Source organism: Scleropages formosus, chromosome 16 (genome assembly GCF_900964775.1).
Source record: "Scleropages formosus chromosome 16, fSclFor1.1, whole genome shotgun sequence".
NCBI classification, from domain to species: Eukaryota; Metazoa; Chordata; class Actinopteri; order Osteoglossiformes; family Osteoglossidae; genus Scleropages; species Scleropages formosus.
This window is the reverse complement of record NC_041821.1, coordinates 3,371,454-3,394,722: the sequence shown is the minus strand read 5'-3', so window position 1 is coordinate 3,394,722 and position 23,269 is coordinate 3,371,454. Positions and strand designations below refer to the sequence as shown.

The window sequence follows — 23,269 nt, the reverse complement described above, 5'->3', positions numbered from 1 at the left end:
TGACAAAGCAGCTTCACATTGTAATTCGCTTTGGAGGAAAAGACGAATCAAAGCAAATGTTTCAGAGGCGGCCAGTGCCTTTTTCGGGAAGTGGAAATGATTTACTAAGCTGTACTTACTGAAATATTAAAGATGACAAGATTTGCACTGATTAGATGGCTCCCATGGACTGGAAAGCCTTCCCACTTGAGACCCCCTCCCCTCCTCCGCCGACACCTCGTCTGTATGTTTCACATGTGCGATCCGCCATATAAAAATCATTTTTAATATTGTTAATTTCTGCTTGTTACACCGCATCTGCATTCCGCGTCTTCTGCGTCCGCACATGGCCGCTGCTTTCTCATTTCTCATTCATTATTGTTGTGCCCAACAGATTTTTAATTACATATCTGTGCGTGGTAAAAAGGTGATTTATTTAGCACAATGGAAATTTACATCCCTGCAATGGATACGCCGTCATTTTCATGTCTATGCCCGAAAATCAATGAACACACCCTTTTCTCCAGCATTACACGGCCACTCGAAAAGAGACTAAAAAACGTTACGAGGAGCTGCAGCGCCACCTGTTGAGCGCATGCGATGATTGCACGGGCTTCGCGTTCAGACAATGGAGACGCGCTCATTGACGCGCTTACATGTGCCGTAAGACAATAATGTCAGGTCAGGGGATGCAGTGAAAGCAGCGCATTTTCATTATTCATTACATGCTCGCAGCATTTTACGTTTAGAAGCTGAAATCAGGTGACATTGTTCTGAGAAACGCAAAAGAAAACGTCTCGACAGTGTTTACTAGTCTTAGCAGCGCAGGCTGCGTTGCTCCGTGCCAGCAATCCAATATTTTTCTTAATATTCATTTATGCATGAGTAATGTGTTTCAGTGACTTTTATTGCATATCTTGTTATAACAAGCTCTGTGACAGGGGCAGTCCGTATTATAAATAAAAATCAAATAATGCACTACCTTTCAGGTATTATATTTTTCGGGTGAAAAAATGTGGAAACAATATGCAGTAAGTGGTTTATTTATATGTAGGTATGAGGCCTTGGCACCGCCCATTTGAAGGAACTGAACGGTCCTGAATCGATAATAAGCAAATACAGGTGCGCGATTTTATTTTGATGGACGTGCAAACCAGCCAGTGGCTGCTGTGTAACACTGACACGTGACAACGTGGGTAACTTCACTCGTCCAATAAGAACCTTCGTGGGGAGGCCTCGTCGTGCACGAAAACCAGCCAATGATTGCCCCGGAAGGCTGACACGTGACGATGAAGAGTCTTGACCAATCAGCGCCGTGCTGAGGAGGCATCGGTGACGAGCTGCTGTGTCTCCGATCAGCGATACACCTCGTTTCAGCACCACGTCGCTGTCCACTGACCGAACCAACCCAGGTGAGTGAATTTCACGAGAAAGGATTACTTTTAAAAGCGAGAGTTCTGAAGCAGTGCAGCGCGTGCGCCGTGCCCCCCATGTTGGCACGCGCTTGTCGTGTGGCAGTGAGATGTAACGCTCAGCGATCTCCGTCCGGGTTGCTTCGTTCGTGTTCTGTCCATGTAAACAAATAGGCTGGATTTCCCTCATTGTGGAGACGCTGCACCAAAAAATAAAAGAAAAGCAGAGCAGAACTTGACCATCTACAGCCTTCTCATCAGCATACATGTCCATGTGGACACTTGGATGCCTGTGTCCTTCCATGACTGTCAATGAATGTAAAACAGGCCACTGAGGTCCACAGCCACTGAGCCAGGCTCCACACAGAGGGGCATGGATCTTATTTAACAATGAGAGCACAGCAGGTGTCAGACGATGGGGCTCTGAGGTTGAACTTGGTTCTGGCATCCTCTTGAAATGATTGAACTGAATGACTGTGCTTTGCGTGGGGAGGTTGGCTCACACTTTGTACCCGGGGCTGCTTCTGTGTTTTGTCACGGTGGACAGGGGCCACGTGTGTGGTCGACCAGAGTTTTTAGGTGAGTCTCTTAGAGCTGCTGTCTCACAGCACCTGGGTGGTGTGAGAGGACGTCGGTTCAAGGCCCACTCAGTCTGTGTGGGGTCTCCGTGTCCTCCCCGTGTCTGCGTGGGTTTCCTCCCACAGTCCAAAGACAAGCTGTTCAGGTTCCCCTATAGTGTCTGAGCGTGTCCACTGATTTTTGGATGAGTAAGTAGTGTATCTAGCAGTGGAAGTCACCTTGGTGAACAAGGTGTGAGCTGATAACACTATACAGTGTTTGTTGGAAGTCGTTTTGGAGAAAAGCGTCTGTTAAATGACAACGTAAACATAGTATCATAGTCATGGTGACTTTGCAGTGCTTCACACATGTTGGGTTGTTGCAGTGAAACGTGACTTGTTTTTGTTGTAACACTGGCTTATGCACAACTGCTGTGCTGAGTTGTGCTGAATTTTTGTGCTGAACTGTGTTGAGTTACAATGAATTGCTGCGTTGGGTTGTATAGAGTTTTCATCCTGAGACCTGTTGAGTTGCAATGAGTTTCTGACTTCAGTTCTTCAGTTGTTCTGAGTTGCTGCTTTGAGTTGCGTTGAGCTGCGATGACGAGCGGCAATGGGCTGCTGTGTTGAATTTAAGTTGGTGCACTGACATGTATTCACTTGTGTTGAGTTACAAGCTTCTGTTGACTTTCTGCATTGATTTGTTTCACTCTGATCTTCTGGGTTGTGCTGAGTTGCTGCAACGAATAGTGTTGAGTTGCACTCAGTTTTGCCTGTTCATTTTGCGATGCTTCACAGGAACGTCACCATCACCTCCCACAAGTCCCCAGAGCAGCAATTTTCGAAGATAAATACATTTAATTAAAGACACAAGGGTCCTGTTTGCTTGGTGAGCGATGACTCTTACACCTGTCACCCGGGGAATCACAGCAATTAAACATCATTATTTCTTAGAACAAGAACTATAAACAAACAGATATAAGTCCGTGTCATCTTCTCATGAAAAGACCAAATAGAGCCCTTTACGTAGCAATATGGCCTGATGATGCTTAGATCAGTGTTTAAGAAAACAAATATATATATATATATATATATATATATGATATTATTTTGTGAAAATTATCTAGACTGAAGGTTAACATCATTAGTGTAGAACAGGAGCTTTAGTTTAGAACTTGAATCTCATTTTATTACTTTAGCTGTAGGTGGAAAGTGGTTAGGATTATTCTTGATCATTACATATACTGTATCTCCTACACACTAAGACACAGTCAGAAGCATTCAGGACTGCAAAAGGTCCTACGGAAACTTTAATTTCAACCAACTCAGGGAAAATATACCCCAGTGTAAAGTGTTTCATTCTAATCTGGGTAAATTATAAATAATTGCTGAGAAACTCAGTAAATGTGGGTAAATGTGGTAATAATGAGTCCCAGAGAAGAGCATCATCTTTATACCATGGTTAAAGGCAATAAGGTAGTGTACATAACTTATCTTAGTGTTAAAGTCCCTCGTTACAACATCAAATCCAAAAATAATCTTAAATGATATGTATCCGTTGCTTGATTAACATTAATCAGCGGTGTGCGACTGAAAGACACAATAATTGTCAGAATACATTATGGAGTTGATTTTGGGGTATTTGAAGTGCTATAAATACCTCATTTGTAATTATTTATGTTCAAGTTACATGAACTATTTTGCAAACACAAGTAGAAAATAACTTGCACGTTAACATTTTTTAGGCTCATAAACTGTTGCATGATTTGCTCAGTGGTTAAAGAGTCAGCTTTTGGTCCAGACAGCAGTGGTTTAAATCCCTGGATCCCACAATGTTGTTGTGTCCTTTGCTCAGTTCTTAACCATTAAGGACATATATAGATGTTTCAATGTGGAAAGAAAAATACTTCACTGCAGCCAACCAAGTACCTTGCAAACTGAATCAGATGGGTCAACATAAGTAACAGCAATAATAATATAATAATAATAATAATAATGATTTAATACAGTAATGCTGAAGTTTTTGGGAGGCCCTGAGAGGCATGACGGGGTTGTGGGACACAGGATGGCAGAGATGGTAGACAGAGGAGCAGCTCTCTCCTGTAGGCAAATGGGATTTGATCAATCCTCTGTAGGTTGCTGTCACTTTCAATCGTGATTATCCTCCGCGGCCGTCCAGCGCGAGATCCAGATGGCAGCCGTGCGGCGGCAGAGTGCCAGGTACTCCGACACTCACCGCCTCATCTCTCCTCTCCTCCGTGCATCCAGGCCACGCTCATCCCACTCACAAAACAACATGTAACACATGTGCATCCAGGATAGGCTCCAGACCACTGCTGCCCTGAGCTATACAAGCGGTTTTGGATCATGGATAGAGGGAAAGATTAATGCATGATATTTATTTATTCATTTATTTTCCATTTCAATAAAAATACGGAGACAGGGTGCTGCACGGATGCTGTGTGTCTCAGTTTGGGAGGCCTTGCTGAATACGGGTTGGCATGCGTGAAGAAATCTGCGTGACGCAGCACGGTTCTATGCCTCTGGACTTTCCCTTCGATAGTAGCACACCTTGCCCAAATCCAACCACAACGAATATTCTGGAACTCGATGAGAGTCAGTGCACGGACGGACCTAGACGCTTGACTTGAACTTTTTCTGTGGATGTCCAGCCATGTGGAAGTTGTATAAGTAAAGCTGTGTAAGTCGCTTTGGATGAGTGTACCTGCTGAGCAAAGGAAACGGACACTGTAATCTGATTGTAGTAGAATTTGAGGGCAGGAAAAGCACTGGTGTGCAGGATTCGGTGGGAGCTCTTCTGCATCACTTCCAAAGCACAGGTGGATTACAACTAGTTATTGTCATTATTCTTCTTTTATTGATGTAACATCTTTGTCCAAATAGACCTCCAATGTTAGATGTGTGACTTTACACTGATTTATCATTTATATAGCAGTGTCTTCTTAATGTTTCAATCCAGAGTTGGTAGCTGGGGTTATTAGGAGAAGACCCCACCCACCATGCCATCAGCAGGCTGCGATAATTCTACTTTCCTTTAAATCAAGCTCTGTTCAGTGTAACATTTGAAACAAGGTATCAGTGCTGCGCAGAAAGCAGACTGTATTGGAGCATCGTCTCGTATTTTACTCCCCTTAACCATGTCAGAGTGGAACCCGAGGCCAAGACCTACAGGTACCAGCTGGGAGCAGAACCCCAGCATGTGGTGAACAGTGGGGGCTACCAGCGAAACAATAGACAAAGTGTCTAAGACATCAGAAGTGGACTGAGAGTCTGACACATCTTTACCATGGTAACAGGGGTGTGAACCCTAGAAAGATGGTTCAGTTGTTTGTGGGTGTGGTGGCCGTCATTGTCTCCTGTCCCTCTGATGTACAACCAGGTTCCTCAGACGTTTACTCACTTGAGTGTTTTTTCTCTTCAATGTTATTTGAACTTGACCTAGTATTTGTAATATCCAGTGTGAGTCATTCAGGGTAATGGCTTGTGTTAAGGATGTAGTCTGATGATGATGATGATGAGGGTGATGATGACCTCTAATTAGAAGGACTGTTTTGTTTTTCCTGGGAAAAAGCCCTAAAGATCTGCAAATCAGGAGACTGAGAGAATGATCAGGTGGAGAGAGTGTTTTTGGTTTGCGATGCTGCTTTAACTGCATCCCCTTACTGCACAAACTCACACACTCTTTACTGCAGGACTGATGCATTTATCATCGATAAATTCAAGTGATGAAGTGGGCCCTTTTGGCGGAACAGTGATTAAAGCTGCACTCTGAAATGTCAAGCGGTGTGGGATCACGGCCCGTATTCAGAACACGAACCCGAAGAAGTGGTTTCTGGTCCATAGACTGGGTCTCGGGGGTGGTCTGTGTTGAGGGGGTCGATGTTTCGGACCGGAGACGTCGAGGCTGAGACGTGATGCGGCAGCGAAGGGGAGGGAGTTGCCGTGACGACACCCGCAGGTCCTGTGACTCCTCCATCTCGGCTTTCCGCCACTTCATCTCCGCCGTTTTGTTCGCCATCGCTGTCTTCATCGCCTTGGAAACCGCTCCCCCCTCCAGGCCGCATCGCATGTCCTCGACCAGGCAAGGCATGTCCTCACCATGGGGGGTGGACTCGATGCCATCCGGGTAGCTGCGGCAAAGAGCCTGTCCGAACGACATTTTGACACGTGTGCGTCCCGGAGGTCGTCATCATAGCAGCAGTCCAGTTCGGACCTCACCCCATCCTGTTCGTCACAGAAACTGCCATGCAAAGCAGTCAACTAAAATTACACAGGTAATTGAAGGCAGAGGCACCGGAGGACGAGGAAGGCTTTCTTTTCTCCTCCAGCATCTCCATCAGCCCGATGTTGCTGCGCCATATATGGGCAAAGGAAGTGGCAGCGGCCGTCACCTGACTCTCTGCGAGGCCGAACAGGACCTCCGGGGGAGTGGCGTGGGATGGATCGAGGATGTGGAGACATAAATAAAGCGAGGGAATCGACAAAGACACCTTTAAGGAGTCGGTGGGGTGTATGGGGGGCGGTCGCTCGGTCGGTGGGTGGCTGAGCGCGGTGGTTAAAGACATCATTTAAATAGACGGGTGTGCAGTTGCCTGGCTACTGGCAGCGCCGCTTGGCCGGGCCTGCCTAGCGCTCCTTCCCTGCTCTCCCTCCCTTGCACACTAACAGCGCCAGCGGGTGGAGGTGGGGGTGGGGGTGGTTGGGGGGCTTACTCACTCTCTCTGCGTTTAAGGGCCGAGCGGTGGAGCCCCTGAACACGGTGGGCTCCCGATAGCTGGTGGTGCCAGACCTGGGATTGAGAGACAGACATGGAGGTTCTGGAGTGGTTGTCGAGAGGCAGGTCCAGTGGAAAGGTAGGGGGCAGTGGTGTGGGGGGTGCGGGTTGGTGCCGGATCTGGCTGCGGGCTCTCACCTGAGGCTGGTTAGCCCCAGGTAACAGTGCACTGCGTCTCACACCTTGCCTTATTCCACGTGATGGGAGTCGTCAACCCCCTACTTCGCGTTTGCGGCGAAGGGGGTATTCCGAGCCCAATGATGTGTGTATCTCTGTAGCGAGTAACGATGCACTCTCTCGACCTTTTGAATAACACAATATATATAAATGCCGCTGTTTGCTTTGTTTGTGTTGCAGATTTTGGGACATAAAGGACATTTGGTGAAACATTTATATTTATTGGATGTTTTTCTCCAAGAAAAATGTAGAACATTCTCATTTAAACACAGGGTAAGGTTTACTGTGTCACTATAGCAAGGAAGGGTACTTTAGCAGGAGGTGGGCTTTGAACCTACAACCCCAAGGTTTTGTTAGGGTTACAGTTCAGATCAGTGTAACTGAACAGTCATTGTTATATTAATTTGTTTTTGTGAAAAACAGCTCATTCCAGCCGGACAAGAAAACTTTGTAGACAATCACTGTGTGTGTGTGTGTGTGTGTGTGTGTGTGTGTGTGTAATTCACCCATTTACACACTAAGAGCAATTTAGTATCATCAGTTCACCTGAACTGCATGTCTGTGGGAGGAAACCAGAGCACCCACAGGAATCCCAGGCAGGCATGGAGAGAACATGCACCACCACCGTTATGACATCATTACCATAATAATAATAATAATACTCCACTGTTCCCAGTGCTCTGTAGTTTACAATAGCGTAGTATAGTTTACTGGTGCACCTTAGCAGTGTAATTTGTAATGGTGTATTTACTGTTTACTGTCTTGTTTTGTAGTGGGGTTTGATCCCACACCCAACTCGTTTCCCAGTTTTCTTACATTTTCCTCCTTAACAAAAGTGTGTTTTATAATGTTTGAAAGGCACACACACACACGCACACACACACGCACACACACACTCATAGGAGCTGGCTGAGGTCCTCTGGAGTATTTACTCAGTTGCACCACCCTTACTCAATTGCTACTCATTTGCTACTCACTCACTACTAAATTTCTACTCGGTCACTACTCATTTAATATTCACTCACTCTTCACTCACTGCTCTACCAAATGCATTTCTTACATTTTTACAGCTCAGTCCAGCCAAGGACCGCCCTCAAGGGTCTGCTAGCAGTTTCCTTCCTTGGATTTGAATCAACAACCATCCGATCCAACAACCACTTCAGCTACTTATTATGTATTAATACGTTACCTAATGGTACTGGATGCGTCAAGCAAATCTGTACATACAGTGCTGCTTGCAAGTGTGTGAAGTCCTTTTGTCCCCTAGTTTTATCACAAAATGGGTATTTAATGAGAATCAGTGTTTCTCATGGGACATAATAGGTGTGTAATAGCCGATTCCATATGTCGCTTTAGAGGAAATCATGTGTGTGGTAGAAACACGGTAATAGTGCAGGTGTACAAATAAGTGATCAAGATGCATTGATTAAACCAAGTAAGTAGAATCAGGGATGTAAATCATAGTCATTTATTCATTTTATGAGTGTAATATTTAACATTTAAATTTTATAAGTTTATTTGAATATTTTATGCAAGAATAACGACCGACCCTACGAGGTTTACATCCTTTCAAGCAGAGCTGTAGATGCCATCACCCTAGTCAACTGTCACAGCCCTGTGAGGGTTCATGAGTCAGAAAGGGAAGATGAAAAATTACCAGGGACATGCCAAATCGACAGCTAGTGCTAATGGTGCTTACACTGATTTACCCGTCTATACAGCAGGGTAATTTTTACTGTGTCAGTTCAGGGCACATACCTTGATCAAGGGATGTACTGCAGGAGACGGGATTTTAACCCAGGTCTCTAAAGTGCAAAGCAGCAGCTCTAACAACTACGCCCCCTGTAGCTCATGACCGCTGAAGCAGAACATGACTAATGACCAAGAAAAACCAGCGGGAACCAAATGTGCAGAACTGTGTAAATAATTTGAGCGACAAAGTGGGTTTAATAACGCTTGAGTCATCACCCTTCGTGTTGGCTGTCGATGTTTCTCATCAGATTTCTTCAGTCTCGTGGACGGAACTCAATATTTGTGTGTGTGTTTTTGTGTGTGTGTGTGTTTCCAGGTAAACATGTCCCAGGTGAAACAGGTGGGGCTGCTGGCTGCAGGCTGTCAGCCCTGGAACAAAGACGTCTGTGCAGCCAGCGGGGACAGGTTCGCGTACTGTGCCACGCTTGCCATATACATCTACCAGGTAAGGGAACCCGCAGGAAGCGCCTCCGATAGGCTGTCGTCAGTTTCTGTATCACCACAACCTCTGTTGACCACCCCCTCAAACTACGGGTCCCTACTGGGGTCATTATTTGTGTTTTGACTACAGTAAATGTTTTCCCTGAGACTCAGCACTTTGTTTTTCCACAACAGCATCTTAGCACTGTTTTTTTTTTCGGTTTGCGAAAAACACATTTCGCTACAGTTTCTATAACCGTCCCACTGGAACGTTCCGCAGCTCGACCACAGGTACAATGAGTTCAAGCTGCGAGCCATCATGTCGGAGCACAAGAAGACCATCACGGCCATATCGTGGTGTCCGCACAACCCCGAGGTGTTTGCGAGCGCCAGCGCCGACAACCTGCTCATCATCTGGAACGTGGCGGAGCAGAAAGCCGTGACTAGGCTGGATAACACCAAAGGTGACGGTCACTGGGGGTCACTGGAGGTCACTGTGGGCAGCTGCGCAGCATGCTGAACATCATGTGGAATAAAGACAGGAGTGCCTCACCTGTTCCTCCTTTCATGGGTTTGTGCCCCTCTCCGAATGTCCCAGGCATCCCCGCATCTCTAAGCTGGTGCTGGAACGCGGGGGACGCCGTTGCATTTGTGTCCCACCGGGGTCCTCTCTACGTGTGGACCATCTCGGGGCCCGACGCCGGTGTTGTGGTCCACAAAGAGGCCCACAGCTTCCTGTCCGACATCTGCCTGTTCCGCTGGCACCCGCTGAAGAAGGGCAAGGTGGTGTTCGGCCACACGGACGGGAGCTTGTCTATTTTCCAGCCAGGTGAGGAACCGGCCACGTGATGCTCTTAGACAGGTGTGTTTGTATACAAGTCAAATTAGAAATGGGTGTTTCCGTGGAGTGTGTTCATCTCGTCATGTTCCACACAATTCATATTTATTCCTTTATCTGACGCTTTCCGTCAAAGCAACTGGAACGCGCGACCTAACCGCAATGACGAAACTGGGTTTTATCCCAGAAGGGCTTCACTGTCGTGTTCTGCTGTGCTGTCGTTTGCTTTTCGTTGCCTTTCATGGTGTGTTTCGGTTGCAGGGGCCAAAAACCAGAAGCACGTACTACGGCCGGAGTCGCTGGAGGGCAGCGATGAGGAGGACCCGGTCACGGCGCTCGAGTGGGACCCTCTGTCTACCGACTACCTCCTGGTGGCCAACCTCCATAACGGTGTGCGGTTGGTCGACTCTGAATCCCTGTGCTGCATCACCACGTTCAGCTTCCCCAGCTCCGCCGCCTCTGTCCAGTGCCTGGCCTGGGTGCCCAGTGCCCCTGGCATGTTCATCACAGGGGGTGAGTGTGGGCTTGGACCTACCAGCAGAAGGCAGTGGATTCATGACCTGTGACCTCAGTGCGATCCCACCGGACACCATATGGTTATTTTTGAATTCACAGAATGTAGCGTATTGGGGCAGTGGCTAAAGAACAAAAAACAGCGAGTAGGTGGCATAGTGGCTAAACACATGGATGGGTATTCTAAAAGTTGCAGGTTTGAGTCCCATTTCCCATTACTAATGTAGTACCCTTGAGCAAGGTATGTACCCTGAATTGCTCCACTAACGGGCAAAAACCAGAAGTAGTTTATGGAAAAATATTAACTTGGGAGAAAAATAATAGTAAGCAGATTTTTGTCGCTAAGTATCTAGCTTTATAAGGTGGTAGAAGTGCAGAGTTATACATTTTTGGAGGTTATTTCTTATAAATGCTCCAGTTTATTCAATGGTTCAAACAGCTACCTTATCACATATTAATAATGTCTGCAACAAATGGCATTGCGTTTATCATATTTACTCATTTATCTGTTGCTTTTCTCCAAAGCAACTTACGCTGTTAAGCTGCCTACAATTATAAACCCGTTTACACAACGGAGTAATTTTTTTCTGGAGCAACTTAGGGTGAGTGCCTTGCTCAAGGATACTACAGCTGGTGGTAAGATTTCAACCTGTGGGTCCAAAGGCAGCAGCTCTAATTACAACATACAAGCTGCCTTAGGTTATTACATTATATTTAAAATCATTCATTGAACAGACGTTTTTTTCTCCAAAGTGACGTACAACTGAGATTCAACAGAAGTGCTTTTCACAACAGGCAAAGAGTTTATGTACAAACACATGATTGTCGAAGTACAGCTTCTTTGTCTCATACCACCAAATTTGCTGGCACTCTTACCCAAGTAGCATCCTACAGAATTCAGTCTCATACAAAATAAAAAGGCGATCATGACGCATGGAGTGATGCAAATTTATGGAGCTGTTAGGAGGTGAGATGAGAAATGGTTCTTTAAGAAATGAATTCTGAAACCCTTCTTCAGTGTCGAGAGGATTCAGCAGCTCCGAGGGATGGAGGGAGCTCTTTTGATCAAGTAGGAGCCAGAAACGAGAACCTTTGATTTTGGACTTCTTGTGAGTGGGACCACCAAGTGGCCAGAAGTGGAGAAGTGTAGTGCTCCTGCTGGAGTGTAATCAGGTCTCATAGGTATTGGGGTGTAGATCTTTTGGCCATCTTGTAGGCTGTAACCAGACTAGAGAAATGAAGAGGGCAGATACATATTTAGACTGACTGATGTAAATCATTTCCAGCATCAAGATACATAATGGTTGAACTGGTGTTTCAGATTCCCAGGTGGGCATTTTGAGGATATGGAACGTGTCGAGAACAATGCCGCTGGACAACTTCAAGCTGAAGAAGACCGGTTTCCACGCGCTGCATGTGCTGAGCTCTCCTCCTGCCAGGAAATGTAGGTGACTTCAGATGCTTTGACCACGGTTGTAATGGGTGCTGCTGGTTAGCTGTCCTCCAAGATTGTGACTATGGTCCATTTCTGAAAGATGCACCCTCCTTGAAGACTATTTCTGAGATCATGCTAGGTATTGAAACACAACTGTGTGTAAATCAGCTGCTCGTTTTTCCTTCCCAATGCTCTGCATCCCAGCCTTTGTGACAGTATCGCCCTTGAAGAACCACCACACATCATCAACAAGTGAGGCTGTTCCCCCACCCACTCTATGCCAGAACCATGCCTTCTCGCTGCCCCCGGGCCATGTGGTCTGCTGCTTCATGGACGGCGGCGTGGGCCTCTACGACATGGGAGCCAAGAAATGGGACTTCCTCAGGGACCTGGTAAGCTTGCAGGGACACACTCATTGCTCCATCTTCAGCATCTTTCAGTCGCCTCTTGGTTCATTCATGCTCCACGAAGCTAGTGCTGTTTCCAAGAACGGGAAGCAAAGCAACAAACTGCAAGTGAGTTTCTGCCTTGCGTGTCTTTACAGTGAGTTGAGAGCAGAGCTTTGTTTGTAACTTCAGGGCCACGTGGAGACCATATTTGACTGCAAATTCAAGCCAGATGACCCAAACTTGCTTGCGACAGCTTCATTTGACGGGACCATAAAGGTGTGGGACATCAATACATTGACAGCAGTGTACACCTCCCCTGGGAATGAGGGGGTGGTGTACTCTCTGTCCTGGGCCCCAGGTAAGTGGCACCTGGCTACAGCTCTGTTTGCTTTTATTAGTATTACACAAAGCAAGAAAAAATTTCAAAGTTCTTAGTTATCTTGAGAAGAAGTGCGGTGGTGCGGTGAGTTTGGCCTGTGCTCGCTTTCTGGTGGGTCTGGGGTTTGAATCCAGTTTGGGGTGCCCTGTGGCAGACTGGCATCCTGTCCTGGGTGTCCCCTCCCTCTCCAGCCTTGCGCCCTTGTTGCCGGGTTAGGCTCCGGTGCACTGCGACCCTGCTTGGGTCAAGCAGTGTTTGTGGGTGTGTAGTTATCTTGATTTTTGCATTGATTATGATTAGTTAAAGTTTACTGATTACAAAAATACCACTAGTTCTTCTAGATTGTCAGATTTAGTTTGGTACTTTACATGCACTGGAAGATTCTAGAAGGCACAAGAACATTCTAGAAAATACTTTCTGGAATTTTTGGGTATCAGATTCTGAAAGGTACTGGAATATTCGGTGCTTGGTGCTAAAATTCACCCAAATTTGGTAATTTCAAGAGTGTGGAATATTTTTCTAAAAATTGGCTTCTAGTACGAACTAATGCCAAAAGTATATTTAATCTAACAAAATTGAATGGAAAATGCAAAAAATCTACTTAATAAAATTTTTCTCACCTTGTGTTGTTTGTTGTTGTTATCATTATTATTACAACACTAATGCATAGATATCTAAAAGGTACAACTGCAGGTCTGTCCTGGCACTGGCATCCAAAGTCTTTGTTATTTGTTGGCTCTTGCCTTTCACAGGAGACCTGAACTGCATAGCGGGGGCCACGTCACGCAACGGTGGCTTCATCTGGGATGTGAAAAAGGGCAAAATGATCACTAGGTTTAATGAGGTAAAGGCTGACATCATCTCAGAACTTCCGTCTTGGCCCCAGTGCAGTACTAGCATTTCTCCTGTAAATTCGTGTTTCCTTAGCGTATTTTTACCCATTTACAATATGATCGACTCCATTTGTGAAAGCTGGTTTAAACCTGGTCAATCGATGGGAAGGTCCTGCACCGATCTAAATTGCTGTCATTCCATCTGAAAGCATGGGAAGAATGGCATCTTCTGCATTGCCTGGAGTCACAAGGACTCAAAGCGGATAGCCACCTGTAGCGGGGATGGGTTCTGGTGAGTGGAGCCCATATGCCTTTCTTATGTGACCGTGCACGCTGAGCCTGAGAGACACTCACACCCTCTTTGTTGACCTCACCTCAACACCGCTTCTAGCATAATCCGCACCATCGATGGGAAGGTCCTGCACAGATACAAACACCCAGCTGCCGTGTTTGGCTGCGACTGGAGCCAAAACAACAAGTGAGTCACCTGTCATGTGTTGCCTATTACATGTAGTGCTCTCTGAAGCACAGGTAAGTATGATACTCGAAAGCAATGTTTTGTCCCTTCTGCCCTTCCGTAGAGACATGATAGCCACAGGCTGCGAGGACAAGAACGTGCGGGTGTACTACCTGGCCACCAGCTCCGACCAGCCGCTGAAGGTGTTCACTGGGCACACGGCCAAGGTGTTCCATGTGCGATGGTCTCCGCTCAGAGAGGGGATCCTGTGCAGTGGATCTGACGATGGGTAAACCTTGCACCTTGGCTGCTTGTCTGTGTAGCCACAATGTTTAAATCAGAAAGTTCCTGGATCTAACTGTTGTGAAGGTTCCATAGCAGATTTGCCCTTAGCATTCTGGATGGATTCTAAATGTTCTAAAATCCAAGAATTAACTTGTTCTAGACATCCTGGAATCAATTTATTCAAGGTATTCTTGAAACAGCTCGCCCTGTTGATTCCAGGTTGAGATGATCGATTCTGGAATATAGAGATCAAAGAGATTCAAGATGTTCTAAGGGCTGGAGAATCCAGTTGATCTAAAGGACTCCAGAATCCAGTTGATCTAAGGGTTCTTTTGCAAAGATCCAAGAATTAGAATGTTTTGAAGTTTCCAGAACCAGGCTTTTCTGAATATCCTGGAATCAAACTGTAACGAAGAGTTTGAGTCAGAATGTTTTGGAACAAATCTGTTCTGAAGATCCCACAAGAAAAAGGTCATCCCAGCTTTTTTTCATGAGTCCAGTTCTTCATGACCTGCTGGTCTTAACTGTGGTGTGCATGTGGCCCCATCGTCATGCAGGACGGTGCGGATCTGGGATTATACCCAGGACGCTTGTATCAACGTGCTGAGTGGACACACTGCTCCCGTTCGAGGGTTGATGTGGAACACGGAGATCCCATACCTGCTCATCTCAGGCAGCTGGGACTACACCATACGTGTGTGGGACACCCGGGATGGAACCTGTCTGGATACTGTCTATGACCACGGAGCCGATGTCTACGGTACGTTTAATTTTGTTACCTTATTGTTTGTTCATCTTCGACACTGCTGTTGTCACGCGTACTTTGTGGTGTTGTCATGATTCAGGGCTGACATGCCATCCCAGTCGACCGTTCACCATGGCCTCCTGTTCCCGTGACTCCACTGTGAGGCTGTGGTCACTCACACCACTCATCTCCCCTCTCCTGGTCAACATCCTGGCCGATCACAGCTGGGAGGACATTATGGGCAACACAGGTGGGTGCCAGCATGGTCGACAGTACCAGCTTCCAGGAGTCTGTTGTAACCAAGTGTTACCTGTCATGCATTTCACTCATTCCACATGCAGATCGAGCCATGATCACTGGTGCCCCACCCTTGCTCTGTGGCAAGGTGTCCAGAGACATAAAGCAGGAGCTGGACAAGCTCTCTGGAGATGTTCGCATCAAGAAGCTGAGGTGGTTCTCTGAATGCTTCTCTGTGAGTGACAGAACTGCATCCTCAGACACAAAAGTTCACACTCATCACTTATAATCTAAGACAAATTGGATTTTCCTGCGTTTCCTTGTCCACTGCGCAGCCCCCTGGGGGGAGCCACAACTTGTGGGACCTGGTGGCGGTGATCACCGGCCAAGACGACAGCCTGCTGCCCCAAAGCTACAGCAACGGCATCATGCACATGAAGCACCTGGTCCGCTTTAAAACCGTACGTCATTCAGCAGACCTGTCAGTCAGTCAGTCAGTCTAAGGTTCAGTCGCTGGGTTCATCAGTCAGTCTGTCTGTTAGTCAGTCCTTCAGACCATCACACCATCATCTCGTCTGTCAGTTCTATAATATGGTGACCCTAATTTCTCATTTCCAGTCAGAAGCCCAGGAGTTAACAATAGTAAAGATGTCCAAGTTTGGTGGCGGGATTGGCGCTCCCAGCAAAGAAGAGCGACTGAAGAAGGCGGCCGAGATCCATCTGCGCCTGGGACAGATCCAGCGCTACTGTGAGCTCATGGTGGAGCTCGGGCAGGTGAAGGCCAGACTGCAAGGTTCTCCAGAACCAGCAAAACGCTGCAATATTCCATCTGGAGGGTCTAACTGGCTCGTGAATAATAATAATTATTAATATAATTACACTGGCTATTATTATCCACTAATGAGCAGTCGTGACCATAATTCAGTTTGTTACTGACTTTGTTTGTAAATTCAAAGTCACTTTATGCAAAGTCACAATCGGTAAAGACTTAGTCATACATACATCTCTCGAAAAGTAGACAGACATACTGTACGTCGAAATTTGTATGTCCAGCTTACAGTATGTGACACAGTTACAACGTACATGTTTTTATTAGACCAGTGAATTAGTAAGACTACTCAGGGGTACCAGAGCAGTTGTGGAGACTGAACCGGCAACCTGCCGGTTAGAGGACCCTGTCTTTAGCTGCTTATCTACCTGTTACCCTAAATAAATGATTATATATGAGAATCAAGAACTCCCCAAGTATTAAAAAGTGGACTGAGACAGACGGTTTCTCCTTCTGACCACTGATGTGAATACAGTAGAACACGTTGTTTGAGGTCGGGTTGGCTTGACCTGCACGTGCCACCATTTCCCGTGCCCACAACAAACTGGCGCAGGAGCTGTTAATCATGCCCATATTGACGTATTTTCTGAAAGACAAGCTGAGAGAGAGGGAGAGCTCCATGTAAATAATCCACAGATATACTGTATATTCATATTTATGAAAAAATATGTTCCTTAGGGCTACTTCCAGCTGTGATATTATAATTAGATAAATGAAAAGCTGATTTTGTTTTTTTTCCCAAATTGGGCATCCATGTGTTTGCATAGTGGGAGAAGGCATTATCAGTAGCCCCTGCTGTGTCTATGAAGTACTGGAAGAAACTGATGCAGAGGTAATTATGCTTGTTCACACCTTAAAGACTGCTCTGGACATCTTGGGATATGACCCCACACCCATCTGGTCCTAAGTCTTTTTGCTAGTCTGTTCCACCACCTGCTGCCCGCTCAGAGCTCTGCATGCTGCTTTTGTGCAGGAGGGCTGAGCAGCTCATCCAGGAGGAGAACGACGACGTCATCCCGTACTGCATTGCTACAGGCGACGTCAAGAAGCTGGTGAGCTTCTTCACTTCCCGGGGGCAGCTGAAGGAAGCTCTTCTGGTGGCGCAGGTAGCAAACGCTCACCGTGTTCACGTATGCTCATTAGGGGTTTTGGAGGAGAGCAGGTAGCATAGTGGTTAGAGCTCTTACCTTTGAGTAGATGCATCTGGGTTCAAATCCCACCTCTTGCTGCAGTACCTTTTTTCTAGGTACTTAACCTGAATAGGCAAGTAGAAATTACCCGGCTGTATAAATGACTGAATCATTTCAGTAGTTTAATGTACAAAGCTCATGGTTTAAGTTGCTCTGGAGAAAAGCATCAAATAAATTAATACATATTCATAGACATGTACATTCCCAAAAGCTCGTCCAATCCAGGTACATAGCCTGAATTGAATTGCTTTGGAAAAAAATGTCCCATGAATGAATTCATTATTTAGCTGCTGGGGGGACACTTTTATGCAAACTCTCATACACACACGTCTTATATCTGTACCTTCTGCTGCTGTTACTGATGCTAACTGGGATATACATTGTGCCACAGGTCATGACAAAAGGGTTTGATCCTCCAATTAGTGTCTCCACCCCAAGTCCTTCGTCACTCTGCTGCCTGCTGTTTGGTGCGAAATCATAGTACCGGTGAAGTGCGGTGAACTTTTTGTACGACTGACTTCACAGGCTGCTTGTGAAGGAAACATCCATGTGCCTCCGATGTCTTCGACGAAGAACTCCACAAGTCCAGATGACAACAACATGGAAGTGTATAACGGGTAATTGTTTTAATATTTTTAGCTGTTCACGTAGCAGGTCCAAATTGAGGTGGTTAAACGGTGTAAATTACTGCAGTATAAGAGGATAAGAGGGGAAACAACGTCTGCATCACAATTCTGGTGAGCACGTGGGATCTTCGGAGTAGGCCCTCTTAGCGATGTTAAGTGCAGGCTGACTGTTCTCACTGACCGTTCAGCTGGACCATAACGTGTGATCGCTGTGTCCCAGACTTCTGCACGGCGTCTGTGAAGAGCTGGCTGAGTGGTACTTCCAGGATGGGCGCACGGTGCTGGCGGCCTGCTGTCACCTGGCTGTGGACAACATGGAGGTGCGTGTCCTCGGCACACACACCTTATATCAACACACCCCCACTGTCAGGGCATATTGACGATTCCTGTACCATGGTTGTACTATGGCTGTAACCTTTAAGTGATCTTGCCATTTGACTGATGCCCCACTTCCCTGTTGTGCAAGAGTGAAATAGCATGAGTGCAACATCCAAAACTGTTTTACCAGAGTACATTAACTCAAAGGGAGAGATACTGTACATCACTACTTTTTGTGTTCCACTTATGCTGTTTTTAATGAGCATGGCTCTGTGCGTGTGTGTATGTGTGTGTCTCTCCACCAGCTGGCTATGGCATGCCTGATTCGTGGGAACGAGCTTGAGCTGGCCGTGTGTGTGGGGGTTGTGCTCGGAGAGGTGGCCCAGCAAGCCACTAACTACGCCCTAGAACTGCTGGCGAGGAAGTACATGAGCGCCCCCACATGGTAAACTAGAGCGTTCACATAAACATGTTGCAGTGTGGGGGATGCGAGCAAGAACAAGCCTAAACGTTAAAAATGTTACACTGGTCAACTTTATGTTGAAAAGTTAGAATCAAAAAACTGCTGTGAGATACCATACATGTGTTAAATTACACATGAAAACTGAGTAGTAGAGCAAAAAAAAAATTGTTTTGCATTTTTGTAAATGCATTTTCCAAACCATTCATGACAACCGCTCAGTGTATTTTTTGATTTTCTCTCATTTTTCATGGTGCCAAAAGTTTACTTTTGCTATTTCTTATTTCTGTTTTTCCTATCTTTCCATCTGTGGGACACAGGTATATCGATTCCTGGGGCAAAATAGACAAACCCACGCAGTATTTTTTTTTGTGTTAAACGTTGTCGAGTTTTTTTGATCTCATTCCCATTCTCATAATCAACCACATGAAACTTCAGCCTCAGATTGTTTTAATACAAAATGAATCCTCCTCACCTGGTGCATTTGCGTTATTCCTAAAACATCCCACATGTTCCTTTCTGCACTGTATCGCTTGTCAAAGACGTTGTAATTTTGATTTGAAAAGTTGCATGGCAGATGCTTGTTTTGAGCTATTTTAAGTCCGGATTTAGCTGTTAAATCCAGAGTCTGAATGATAAAACAGCTGTGTCGTTTGGAAAGATGGAGTATTTAAGGTAGAAACAGGGTATTGAATGTTTGCCGTTGTGCCAAACGCAAATCTCTGAAACTTAAAACACTCCTCAGCCCCTAAGAGACTGCGGGTCTGTCTAGCTGAAGCTAACATGCTAACATGCTAACTTGCTAACTTGCTAACATGCTAACAGTCACTTTCCTGTCCAGGGACCTCGCTGCCAATTTGCTTCGAATGATTCCAGACAACGAAATCCTGTTAGTGAAGCTGTGCGCTTTCTGCCCTGGAAACACAGCTGAAATCAATGATCTCCGTGAAAAAGTAAGGCTCCCAGTCGGCCATGTCGGCCGCGGTCCGGAAGCACACGCCTTTCCTGGGATTCGCCTCAATCTGTACATTAGCCCTTTGCCCTTCAGACTTTCCACATAGTGACATCATGAAGATGAATAAAAAAAAAAAGCGCTAACAACAACAAGAGTAATATATCATAGGCCTATATAACCAGCATGGCTGACGGATGTTGGCAATGGCGATGACTACTGGTTGGCCGTGTGGCTGTGACCTGGGGTTCTGCTTACTCCGTTGGCCCTCCCTGGTCATTCCAGTGCAGTCTGCCCAGTCTAGAGGAGTGCCAAGGACTGGCCGAGTCTGCCGCTGCCGACGGGGATGTTTTCCAAGCTGCGAAGTTCTACCTTCTGAGCTCGGAGCCCGAAAGAGCCCTGGCGATCGGCATCACGTTCGTCAAAGGTGCATCTGCTTTGGATCTGCTCCCGGCAGCTCCAGAAATGTTACCCCCAACCTCTGTCATTTTGCAGAAGCATAAAATGCTGTACACATAGCATGGTTGAATGGAAATATTTTAATAACCTTTTCACTGCAGTACAGTTGTTTCAGTGTCATGTCCAGCATCTTTGGGTGTTATTTATATTTACATGTATTCATTCAGCAGATGTTTTTCTCCAAAGTGACTTACATCTCAGAAAGCAATACAAAACTTCATTACACCAACAGATGGAGCGATGTAGGTGCAGGTGTGTGATTCTTGAGTAGCGTCAATTTGTCTCATACTGCGGTATAAACCAGTACGCATTACATGAGTGGCTGCATTTAGAGTTTTTTTTGTACAAACAGAAAATGTAGTACACGTTTATGGAGCACACAGGAGATCAGGGGAGAAGTGAGTCTGAAAGTGATGTGTTTTAAGACCCTTCTTCGGTGTTGAGAAGGCTTCAGCAGTTCTGAGTGACAGAGGGAGCTCATTCCACAACACTGGAGACAGAACCAAAAACCTTTACAGTTTTGATTTTAGACCTTTTGCGTGTGGGACCACCAAGCTGCCAGAGGTGGAGGAGGGTAGCAGTCTGACTGGAGTGTAGCGAACAGTCAGATCCTGTAGGTGCTGGAATATACGTATATTATGATTCTTATATATGTTATGTGTATGTGTTTACTTATGTGTCATGTATGTCTCTTCTTTGCTTCAACAGAACAACTGAGTAGTTCTGAATGGACGGTGGAGTCAGTCCATCCTATTCTTGACCTGCTGAGTTACATCCGAACGGACAGACTCATTCTGCCAAAGTGTAGTGAGTGAGTGTCTGGCTCTCGGACTGGCGTGCCGCCCCGTGGATGGTGCTCCGCCTCACTCCTTTGCTTTTTTCTGCTTTCAGGGACCGCAACCAGTTGCTTATCCTGTGTGGGTACATTGGGGCCCTGCTGGCTATCCGCAGGAAGTACTCCAGCATCGTCCCCGCACTTTATGAATACACAAGGTGGGTGTCCAAACGCAGCTGGCTACGAAAGCATTAGGTGTCAAGCACAAAATTGTCTCTCTCCCCCCAAAAATTGTCCCATGTTGGTGCTCTTACCTCCTTCAGTCTTCAAGCTAGTCAGTTAGAGGTTGGTCAGTGAGGTTCAGGGCTAAGCGTGTTGACCCTGAATGACCTCTCCTGCAACCCTGCAAACAACCATGTCATCTGTGCTGTCACCTGCAGCCAGTTGCTGAAAAGACGAGAGGTGTCCGTCCCGCTGCAGATCGACCAGCTGTCCGCGGAGCTGGATGCCTGGCGAACGTATACCTACCCTCTGAACAAGTAGGTGTCCCATTAGCACCTCTGTGTTCACCAGCGCTGAAACTATGTGCGCTTCTCAGTGTCGGCTGCCAAAATGCCTTTAATAGCGCGTGTTGGTGATGTAATTTTATGCAATTTGAGGGAGGGTGTCGTCTAAGATGGCTGTGACTTTCGCAGTCGGAAGGACAGAAGCCAAACCGGGTTTGGGACATTTTGGTACCAGTGCGCCTCCTGTCTGTGCCTCGGTGTCAATGCGGTCGCCACTTGCTGATCAGGTGTCCCGAGGAGGTGCCGTACAGCCCGCCATCAGAGGCCCAGAAGGCCGAATACTGTGTGCTGATGAGCCGTATCGGGCAGGAGCCCCTGAGAGGGATGGAGGGGCCCGATTACGTCACCGGATCCAACTTCCCGAGCCACTCAGACGTCCAGATCTCCTGTTTCACCGGGCTCCGGATACAGGTTTGTCCACTGGCCCATGCTTCTCTCCTGCAAGTCTGTGCAACGGAGTGAAATTTCATGGTTTTCGTACCCAAGTCAGTGTTCTGGAACCAGAATTGCTGTTCCAGAATTAAATTTACCCTGTTTACTTCACTTAGGGTCCTGTTTTCTTCCTCGAAGATGGGAAGTCTGCTATCTCCCTGAACGACGCCTTGATGTGGGCAAAAGTGAACCCATTTTCTCCCCTGGGGACAGGAATACGTCTCAATCCTTTCTGAACACACACATGCGCGCGCACACACACACACACACACACACACACACACACACACACACACACACACACACACACACACACACACACCCTGCAATCCTGCTTTTAGGGGTTTCTGAAGGGGGTTAAGAGACTTACCTGTGGACAGCTAATGGACTGACATGTCACAATAAGCTAAAGCAGAAAAAAAAAAGCATTTGTTATTATTTACCATTCCATAACTGAATTATTTAGTCTTCAGAGCACAAACAGAAATGAGTTTACAAACCGCAGATTCTTTTTAAATGAAAATTCAAAGGAATATAATTAAATGGAAGGCTTTTGGACTTTTTAAATTTTATTTTCATGAAATAATTGTTGCGTGTTTAGCACATAAGGCAGAGCAAACTTTTAACGGGAAGGACCCCTCCAAGGCACGGCAAGCGAAACAGTTCAGCCTTCTGAGAGTTAAACGGTACTTCCAGGGTCTAGACTCAGCCTGATTTGAATATTCAAATCTGGAACGTTGCCTTCAAGATCATATCGAAAAATGTAATGTAGTGTGTCGTGTTTGTTTCAGTTTGTTTAAATACTATGTTATAAATTGAGAAAACATTTCTTGCAGAAGAAATTTAAGCACTTTTTGGTTACCTTGACACTTTACTAAACAGAAGGTGCTGCAGAAACCGGAGCCCGTATTCGTGAGCAAAACAGATCTGTGGTTGTCGACTGCTACGAGATTTAAGGAAAAATGTTTTCAATTGTAAAATGAGCCGCTGTCGACTTCTGTTCTCATCTGTCGAGTGCTGCCATCGCTCAGTCCTCTCAGTATTGTCTTACCCTGTTTACTGACGGGTGAAGAGTCCAGTCTTTGTGGAATATTAAGATTAATTATCTAGTCTGACTCACCTGCTTTGCAGCGAAACAGTTTTGGCATTAGCATGTTATGTATTTTGACTGTGAATGTAAAACACTTATTTTTGTAGAACCAAAAAAAGAGAAGAAAAGAGATATGCAGGTTTTGAGATTTATTTATTGGCTTGTTGTACTTTATTATACGTGTATTTGGCTGTGCCATGTTGACAGATCAGGGATGATCAGGGCTGCAGGCTGAAAGGGGTGCTGAGGAAAATAGAATTTACTATTATTATTATTATTATTATTATTATTATTATTATTACAAAATCAAACCTGGAAAACAAGTGAAAATTGAAGTGTGTATATTTTATTTGCATCACCAATAGGAAA

General features: G+C 45.9%; 1 protein-coding gene across 1 annotated transcript; it reads left to right on the top strand.

Annotated features, from left to right (window-relative positions):
• The first annotated feature begins 1,300 nt into the window (after positions 1-1,300).
• On the top strand, positions 1,301-23,210 carry wdr17 (WD repeat domain 17). Its single transcript, XM_018735647.2, has 29 exons — positions 1,301-1,391; positions 8,989-9,117; positions 9,373-9,556; positions 9,691-9,921; positions 10,192-10,443; positions 11,765-11,887; positions 12,083-12,270; positions 12,457-12,625; positions 13,399-13,490; positions 13,689-13,771; positions 13,871-13,957; positions 14,061-14,225; positions 14,779-14,981; positions 15,067-15,216; positions 15,308-15,438; positions 15,539-15,664; positions 15,822-15,977; positions 16,800-16,864; positions 17,006-17,138; positions 17,748-17,839; positions 18,069-18,168; positions 18,472-18,611; positions 19,468-19,579; positions 19,864-20,005; positions 20,746-20,848; positions 20,929-21,030; positions 21,253-21,351; positions 21,606-21,789; positions 21,927-23,210. The coding sequence occupies exons 2-29, from the start codon at positions 8,995-8,997 to the stop codon at positions 22,044-22,046; spliced, it is 3,855 nt and encodes a 1,284-aa protein (XP_018591163.2). The 5' UTR covers positions 1,301-1,391; positions 8,989-8,994; the 3' UTR covers positions 22,047-23,210.
• The last annotated feature ends 59 nt before the right edge of the window (positions 23,211-23,269 follow it).